The sequence below is a fragment of the Haplochromis burtoni genome, unplaced genomic scaffold, assembly GCF_018398535.1.
Source record: "Haplochromis burtoni strain Fernald_Lab_line unplaced genomic scaffold, NCSU_Asbu1 Contig_83, whole genome shotgun sequence".
NCBI lineage: Eukaryota > Metazoa > Chordata > Actinopteri > Cichliformes > Cichlidae > Haplochromis > Haplochromis burtoni.
The window spans coordinates 391,561-401,309 of NW_024582444.1; the positions used below are offsets into that span (position 1 = coordinate 391,561).

General features: G+C 37.9%; 1 protein-coding gene across 1 annotated transcript in view; it reads right to left on the reverse strand.

The window, feature by feature from the left end:
* The window catches only part of rad50 (RAD50 homolog, double strand break repair protein), a 31,068-nt gene that overhangs the window by 11,667 nt on the left and 9,652 nt on the right, over positions 1 to 9,749 (reverse strand). The window contains exons 16-24 of the mRNA XM_005926403.3: positions 7,395 to 7,584; positions 7,047 to 7,173; positions 6,248 to 6,441; positions 5,858 to 5,968; positions 5,435 to 5,527; positions 5,066 to 5,179; positions 4,794 to 4,921; positions 4,517 to 4,618; positions 2,092 to 2,214 (exon numbers count right to left, since the gene is read on the reverse strand). Coding sequence (XP_005926465.1) covers positions 2,092 to 2,214; positions 4,517 to 4,618; positions 4,794 to 4,921; positions 5,066 to 5,179; positions 5,435 to 5,527; positions 5,858 to 5,968; positions 6,248 to 6,441; positions 7,047 to 7,173; positions 7,395 to 7,584 — 1,182 coding nt within the window. The remainder of the gene's footprint in view (positions 1 to 2,091; positions 2,215 to 4,516; positions 4,619 to 4,793; positions 4,922 to 5,065; positions 5,180 to 5,434; positions 5,528 to 5,857; positions 5,969 to 6,247; positions 6,442 to 7,046; positions 7,174 to 7,394; positions 7,585 to 9,749) is intronic.

A 9,749-nucleotide genomic window follows, 5' to 3' on the forward strand; every position in this document is an offset into this window, starting at 1 on the left:
GGAGTTGTATTTTGTCTCGCATCAATTATATCGTCAGTTATATCGTTATCGCAAATTTTCAAATATATATCGTGATAAATATTTTTGGCCATATCGCCCTGCTCTAATGGGCAGTCTTTTTACTTAGCTGATTGGTTCTTGCCATAATACGAAATCTAACATGCGTTGACACATGCTCAATCATCCAGATAAGTAAATGTCAAAAGGTTGCTTCTGTTTGTCTGGATGGAACGTTTTCATTCGGAGAAACAATCCATCACTCATCCAAGTGACTTATTTAGTCTCAGCTGACTGCAGGTTTCCCCAAGCTTATAAACAGTACATTTATACAATGACTGAAACTGAATGGACAAAATGGCTGTGAGGTCAGTTCCTTGATCATTAGTTTGCAAATTGTCAAGACCACTGATCAACAACCACAATGACAAAACATTTCTCCCACTGTAAATGCCACATCCAGATGAAAATAATCAACCTTTTGGGATGAATTCTAACAATTGTCAAATAGGGCTATTAGTTGTGTACCAACCTGACTTCTGCACAACACAACTGATGCTCCCAACCCCATTAAGAAGGCAAGAAATTCCAATAATGAACCCTGACAAGGCTCACCTGTGAAGTGAAACCATTTCAGGTGACTACATCATGAAGCTCACTGACAGAAGGCCAAGGCTGTCAACAAACCAAGGAGTGGCTACTTTGAGGAATCTAAAAAATAAAACCTATTTAGAGCTTCATTTTTTTTTTTGCTACACGACTCCACATCTTGCTTCATATATTTAGTGTCTTCAGTATGTATCTACAATGTAGAAAGTAATTAACTTACAGAAAATCCATTAAATGAGAAAGTGTGTCCAAACTTTTGACTGGTCGTGTATGTTACTAGGTCACATTGAGGTTTTCCCCCCCCCCTTCTTTCATTTAAACCATCTTGTGACATAAAAAAAATTAATAGACGTGGAAAGTTGGTTTGCACTTTCTAACCAGCAGCCATGAATCCAACATTTTATAAAATGAAATTTTTAGTGTAGATGTTAAGTGTGACTGAAGAAGAACACATCTCAGCAGATATTAATAAAACTATACTTTGATGTGGAAATGAACCTCCCTCTAAGCGAAGTTTGAAATTGAAGCAAGTGAATTTTTTCCCTCAGATATGCATAGATGTCCAATTAAGGCCTAACTAGTTAATGATGTTCTGACACAAGACCTACTAGTACTGTTCAAACTGCAACAATGCAAACAGTACATCAACTCAGAAAGAAAGGTTCCATGTAATGTCTGAAGTTTACAACACCCTGCTTAACTCAACTTTTACAGCCCTGTAGTCCTACCAGAGCCCTGATGTCTACAAGCCAACAGCTCTTGGACATTCCTAGAGAGAGGCTAATAAGCAGAGGTGATAGGGCCTGTTTATCTGTGAAACAATCTGCTTTCTCACATTAAAGCTGCGCAATCTCTCAGTCATTTTGTATATTTATAATTGAGGTTTATGGTTTTTATTGCGTATATCTGTTTATATTTATTGTAGACTCACTCATAGATATGTATTATGTATATTTTGTGTAGCATGTATAGCACTTCTTGATCTCTGATGAAGACTCACAAGTCTCACATTAACAAGTTACTGTTCTAATACAAGGGAACGTGTCAAAAACTCTGAACTCCTGACACACATTTCACTATGCATTTCATGTTATTTATCTGTGGTTTTACCCTGAAACTAATCAGTCTCATCTGTTTCAGTATGTGTCACCATACACTTCCATTTTCCCAAGCTGAGTAAATAGCTGACTAAACTGCTTAGCCATGTTTCTGCAAGTGACACTCTCTTATACATGAGGGAAAAGCACAAAAATCTGCACAAGATAGAACTGCGATAATTTGCATCAGTTGACACTGTCATTTCCTGTTGACATTGCAAAGTATCACAAAATATGGTAGAAATCTTTCTTTATTCAACAAAGCTGTCAAATGAAAACTATTTACAGAATTTTAAAAGAAGACCATAAATCAGATGTTATGTATGGAGAACTATTTTTTGTTAATAACCACAAGCTGTATATATGCATATGTTAGGACAAAACTTACTGATCAAGAGCCTTGTAGTAGAGATCCAGGTCCTTGATGACCAGTTCTGTGGTCCTCATTGTAATCATCTTGTTTCTGTAGCGCTCATCAGCTTTGTCATACTGATCCTCTCGCAGCTCTTTCCTGTAAGCAATATTTTCAAATTGCACTTTTAGTTTAATGATAAATCGTTGAATAATAGAGAATGACATGGTTTTCTGTTACTGTTTCTCAACACTACCCAGGGCTTTGATAACTTCATTTTTTAACTTAAACCATTTTAGTACACTAGGACACATCAGTACTACAGTATTAGTGCATTAGATGTCAGTCGTCTAACGCAGCGGTCCCCAACCCCGGTCATTTAGTACCGGGCCGCGAGAGTTGAGGCGCAGATGTGAAATTTGTGGTTTTCAGGGTTTTTATCGTTAACTCTGTTTCCCTGGGTCTTTTCCCGTGTGTTATGAATAAATTTTCTTTTTTTGGTACCGGCCACACAGAAAAAATAAATAACTTCCTCGTGCATGATCACCTGTCTTTGCCTTTAAAAGAGTTCGAGTGCTACTTCCTAATCACAAAAGACCCACGAACTGACACGGAATGGATCTGCGACCCATTTGTCAATAAACCAGGTGAATCCAGCATGTCTGTGCAAGAAGAAGATCAACTGTTGGAGATCACAACAGGCCTTAAAAGTATGTTCGAGACATCAACTTTGCCGGTATTCTGGATAAAAGTTGTGGCAGAATACCCCAAGATTGCCACAACAGCACTAAAAACTATGTTTCCATTACCAACATCATATCTGTGTGAAGCGGAATTTTCTGCAGTTACAGCTACCAAAACAAAATCGCGGAGCAGACTAAGCATAAGCAACACACTTCAGGTGTCACTGTCCCCCATTACGCCCAGGTGGGATCGTCTCGTTGCAGAGAAACAGGGCTCTCGTTGATTTAGCATTATGGCGAATTAGATATTTTCAAGTACTTTATATTTGTTTTGTAGTTGTGTGTCTTATTTTGAAAGAAATATTTAACTGTTACCATAGCGACCAGAGAGCGTTAAGGTTACTCTAAATGTTGTTGGTGCATTTCACACAGACAATGTTTGCCAACATCAAGTGTAAAATGAAAAATTGGTATGCAAGATTTTGTTCAATCAAATATACACTGAGACGATAAAAGATTATCTTAACTTACCTCTTATTTTATGTTTGCATATTTATGTGCCTTATGGTTTACCTACACATGTCAAATTACATGCTTGAAAAGTGGATTTTGTAAGCTGGACTAATTCACATAGCTTAACATCCCATTGCCTTTGAGTACATTTTTACAATTATTTCATGTTTGATACAGCCCTTAAATACAGCAAAATATTAGTCCAGTTATGCTCCACCACATTAATGTCATTATAGTCAAATGCCAGATCCTTCCCAGTAGGGCTGGGTCATATTATACCGTTAAAGGTAATACCGCTGTAATGTTAGGCAATGACAAGAAAATGAAAATTCACGATAGAATGTGGATAAAACGCGCATGCGGAGTGCCTTTGTATTCATACACACATACGCAGAATGAGAAAGGCTAAAACAGATTGTTGAATGAAACAGATGAACCAGAATTGGTTTGTAAAAATGGTGCAACTTCAGTGATGTGGAACTGGTTTGGTTTTTGTCCATCCGATAGCTCCAAAGCACATTTTTTTGTAGAACATGCAAGCAGGCCGTCGTTATTACCGTATTTTTCGGACTATAAGGCACTCTTAAAAGCCTTTAATTTTCTCAAAAATCGACAGTGCACCTTATAATCCGACGTTACAATTGTGGAAAATGACATGTTGCAGGCTCAGAAATGGTAAAAATGGGTTGGTGGCTAAGAACCTCTGGGGTCCTAAGATGTACCTGTGTGCCTTGGTTACTGAACACCTGATCATAGAGGAGAAACTCTTGGACAAACAGACAGAGGTGTATCATAATAGGATGACTTCACACACTCGGCTGTACACTCTATGGTACACATAAGTATTGGTATTAATATTCTGACAGGGATCTGAACAATACACAGTATTTATAAATGAAATTAAATAAAGTTCTAATTCACAGCAGTCTAATCCAGAATATATACAGATATAGCAGAGGTGTTATTGCTGCGAAAAACATCAACAATAATGGTTAATCATGCTGTGTTTTTATTATATGATAACATTTATTTCTACTGAATTAGCTCAACGTCTGTCGGGATGGAAGATCTATTGGAGATTCACTTCTTGTCATCCTCATTTGTTTTACACAGAACCTGAATGGACAGCTGCTTTTGGGATATCATGTTTTTCCACAATTTTCCAATCAGTTTTCTTATTTGTATTATTTCCTCATTTTCTGCATGACCATATGTGTATAGAGTAAGCTCTGTATGTGTAAGTGCCGCATATCTGCATGTTTCACCTATAATGCAGTATCTCCTCCTCAAAGCCATTCTGTCGGCCCAATGCAATACTGCGGTTTCTTTTCAAATCCTCCAGCTTGCGCTCTGCTTCACGCCGTTCTCTGGAAAACCACAGAAAGAGATGAAGGGAAGGAATTTAAAATACTACAAACAGCTCTGTAACATTTACAAGTGTCAAGTGTGGCATTTCTGATGTGACGGAGCCTGAAACTATTTTAATTGCTTGGTTGCTTCACCAATCATGTGGAAAATTGATAATGGGTGTGGTGCTCTTACTTGCGTAGCTGCATGACTTGCATGTTGCCCATGTCCTTCATAAGAGCCTCACGTTTACCCACAACTTCTTTCAACTCCTCAACACGTTTTCTCAATGTCAGGTTGTCCTGTAACCAGCGCTCCTGGACCTAGGATTCATTAAGAAGGTTTAAACTTTTAAAAAGTGCTTGCCGTACTCATGTAGCTAGAGTTAGGCGAATCTAAAATAAAGTTTCTTAACTTTGTTTTAAAGTTACGAAACATGAAACAGTGTTTGCTCTGTTGCCCTGTACCTTTTGAGTGTCTATGTCCTGACGGATGTTTCCCATTTCCTTATTAATTTTCTCCTTGTGCTTCTCAGCTTCATGGAGCTGAGTGTTAGTTTCATGGAGCTCAGACTCTTTTTGCTGCAATGATAGGGTCCGTGAAAGGGTTAAACACATTCAGAAATAATAAAATCAACACATTTACAGTCAAGCTTCTACAGCTAATTTCACAAGAAACAATGCTAAAGTGTTAAAATGAAAAAGTTGGTGTTTCAAAGTTATATAAAATATATGCGTACTTTTTACTCCGAGGCTACAATTCAATATATGTCACAGAATAAATCACTGGGGGTGGGGGTTGTGATGCATCTTGTACAACAATGCCAAACATGTTACCTCTTTGTATTCATCTTTGCCCTCATCGACATATTTAGTGATGTCTTTTTCCAAAGTGGTGATCGCCTTTAATTTCTCTTTAATGGAGCTGATCTGTCAGAAACACAGTCAGAATTCAGACTTAGATGAACAGATATTCACAGTTTATTTGTGGCAGAACAAAGGTCTTACAAAAACATAATGCTCTGTCATTATCTATTAATATGTGTGTGTGTGTGTGTGTGTGTGTGTGTGTGTGTGTGTGTGTGTGTGTGTGTGCAATACAAAAAACTATTACATGACATGCACAGCTAATTAAATGGAAAAAAAACTTTAAATGAAAACCGATAACAAGTAATTGCTCGGTAAATGTAAAGTTCTGTGCTGTTTTTTCATTATAGAGAAAGCACGTTCCAAAAGAGACAAAAGTGAGACTGTGCCCACCTTCTCCTGCCCTTCTTCCTGCTTCTGCCTCTTGCGCTCCAGCAACTCTTGTTTCTCCTGCTGTAGCTTCTCCAGAGCGGCAGACAGAGGGGACAGCTGTTCCTTTGCCTCCTGGTAAACCACAAAGTGGAACAGGAAAAAAAAAACCACACACAAAAAAGGGACAACATAGAAAATTTATAGAATTTTTTTTTAAACCATGCAACTAAAAATAAACAATGTTCACCAAACATCTGGTAGCCATATATAATGAATATATAAGACTTGATTGTATGATTATGGTACATTTCTGTTATTTTGTATTATGATTATGAGAATAAAGTGTGAAACATTTTAATCTTCATGTGAATATAAAATATGTAAGCACAACAAAAAAAGAAAAAAAAATACCCTGATGTCTCTGGTCAAGGATTGGATCTCAGTGGTGAACTCGGCACACTGCTCCTCCAGCTGCTGCTGTTTCTGCATGTCACTGCTCAGCTGGAGCTTTTCTGCTCGTGTCTCATTCACTGCACTTCTAAGCATCTGTATCTGATCCTGCTGGTCCTGGATCAGCTTACGTTTCAACTCCATCTTGCTGGAAGCTGAAAATATACAAAGAGGTAAAGAGAAAGAAAAAACAACTAGCAACTAGAGACACATCAACAAACCAGCCAGGGACTCATATCACACGATTTCCAGCATCTTTGGTCACTAATGACCGGCAGGGTCAATGCATATCATTTTATTCATGAACAACATGCATACAGCGGTGCAAGCGAACAGTTATATGAGAGTAAATCGCAGGTGGAACAAAAATGTTTTTAACAATAAATCCAATCAGACACTTAGATCATCGTCAACAGGCTGAACGAGGACATCTTAAAGAAGCTAACAAATGGCTAGCAGCCATCGGTATGAGCAAAGAATCAAAGCAGTAAAACTGTTTAAGCTGTTTCAGTGAGAAAAGTAATCTAGTGTTTGAGCGAAATCAATAAAACAGCCCTTCTCGAATAACTGCTTCTATATCTTCATACCCCCCTCCCAGTCACACTCCTTATGTAGGTCCTCAGAGCATGATAATTGAGCCAAATTCTTAAATTAAAAAAAAGAAAGAAATAAAAGATTTTGAGTGCCAAAGTTAGAAAATTAAGAATGTAAGAGACACAATTTCCCCGTGAATGGATGTGCTTGCTTTGTGTCATCTTACTGGTGTCTAACTTGTGCTGAGTTTCTTGTTTCTCCTGACTGACTTGTTGTGTGGTTCTGGTCAGGTCTACTCCTTGGAGTTTTGCTGCATGCTGAGCAATTTTCCTCTCCACGTCCTTAAGGTCCATCTGAAAAGCAAAAGAAAATCCAAAAAAGGACATTGCTTAAATGGAACTCTAATAACAACATCAATCAACAAGAATAATTTATAGCCAATTAAATATCAGGAAAATAAAGAAGAGAATGAAGAAAGGTGAGAAAACAAAGGCCCACAAAGGTTTAAGCTGGGTAAAGAGAGATCAGGAAAGATATAAGTGCAAGTCCAGAACGACAGGCAGGAGGTTAATACCAGATATCTGTCCATGAGAGAAATGTCCTGCAAGCAGGCCTTGGCAGTTTCTTCCTCAGACATCAGCGTGCCAAGCAGAGTCTCCTGCTCCTCCACGTCACCCTTCAACCTCTCAATTTCTCTATTCACAGTCTGTAGACGGTTTTTCAACTCCGGTAGCTCCTTTTCCTGAAGCTGTACAATGGACTGTCTGAGAGACATGACAATGAAAAGTAAATATACTTTGAAAGTGTGACACTTATTAAAAACCTGTATGTACAACAATGTCTCCTTTTGACACCTTGTTATTAAAGTCTACAAGCATATTTGGAGGCACATTTTCAAATATCTGTCACAAAACTATGAAAGAAGAGTTTTGGAGTCATGTCGTACATACACTCGAGTTATTATAATATACAACTGCAGAACACAACAGAATTATTCTTCAACATTATTAATAGTTAAAAGACGTCAATCTCCACCCCAAAAAACCAAACCAAACCAAAATAAACCTTAAGGGCATTTCAGCGGATGGTGGGGGTGCGGGGAAAAAAGAAAACTCTTAAACCCCCACAGTTCTCACGATTCATCTTGTGAAAAACCACCTTTTCATCAGTCTCTGTCATAGAAATGGCTGTTAATATACTAATTTATAAACCAATAGTCAACCTTTTGTTATCTGACAAAGTTGAATTCATGTAAAAACAAAAACGCTTTAAAAAGGTGTACTACATCCCACAAAAAGGTAAGTGTTCTCAGACTAACAATTCTGATAAGGTTGCTAACCTCATTTCACTTGAATAAAGGCAGCCTTTAAGAGACTGTGTAATCGCTGGGTAGATTTTTCAGATAACGTTCCTGAATGGCTCAAATCACGTATCACTGACAGGAAATTCTTCATCTTTGGCGGAGATTGAGTATCACTCTGTGATGTTCTACACGGCAGTTGTCATTGAAGTTGACAGTAGTTACATTTCTCACATTACTGTACATGTTGCTATTTACCACCCTTATCAGACAGCATAACATTTGTTACCATGACAATGATGTACTGAACTATCTGGCCATACATTTAACTGACATTAACAAAAAGATTACTGCATTTTATCTTCATAAATAGATTTTCAGAACTTTGCTACTACAGTTTTTGACTTTTATGTCCCAAACTGTGGAATAGCCCACCTGAAAACATTAGGAAAACAAACTGCTGATAACTTTGTGAAACTCTTGAAAGCAAACTGTTGTGTCTATAATGTCTGTTTTCTGAAGGAGAGGAGAGAGATAACACACATATAATATAAGATATCCTGTCCCACGACACACAGTGGCCATACTATATGTGCTGAAAGGGGACACCTCTTAAACTAGTGTTTCTACTTAACTAACTTAAGTGGAAACACTCATCAGAGTTAACTAATTTAACTTTATCTAGTGTTTCCACTGTAAAGCTGCACGTACTAATGAGTTTAGCTACATTTAGCTGAGCATTTAATCATCTTATTGCTTCCAAGTTAAAGAGCCCTAATAAAAACAAACATCCCTTTTGAGAGACACTTGGCCTACTTCAATGTCCTGAATTTGAACCACAGGCAGCCAAGACATTTGGTGCATTGCAGGGTCACTGAAGACAGGCTGTGCCTCATATGATAATACAATCAAAAGAAAAAGTAATGGCATATCAGATGACTCAGAGGCTCGACTCAGACTCTGGTTGTAGAGATCACAGCTATATAAGGTGAATTAATTAAGTATGCACACATAAAATCAGCTCACATGAACTCATTGTCACACGGCCCTGTAGCAGAATATTCACACCCTTTGAAAGATGGCAGCTGAGAAAAGTTTTTCCATATCCATTAATAAAAAGAAGCAAACATAATATACAGGCAGCCACAAGGTGGGGCTGAAAACCATTGAAAAATTTAAGTACGTGACTATTTACATAAGAATATTTGTAAATATGACACTGAAATGTTTTTGGTTTTTGTATACATGTTTCTCTGACTATCATCACACTCACTATAAAAGTTAACATGAAAGGTTGTCCTGACAACAACAAAAAAGTGTCTGTTGGCTTACTAAACTATGTTCATCTCAGAGATTTAACATACACTGTGTGTGTGTGTGTGTGTGTGTGTGTGTGTGTGTGTGTGTGTGTGTGTGTGTGTGTCTCTGGAGACCTTGGTGTGTGTGTGGGGGGGTGAGTGTGTGTGTGTGTGTGTGGTAGAAGAAAATGTCCAGTGTACGGTAAGCCGCAGAGTCAGCAATTAAATCGGAGCTGGAAAGGCAACAGGTCCTGTGACTGTAATTAACTTCTTCACCACCAGGTGGTACTGCTGGGTTTCCCAACACACTTTATAGAGCATTTTCTATTGA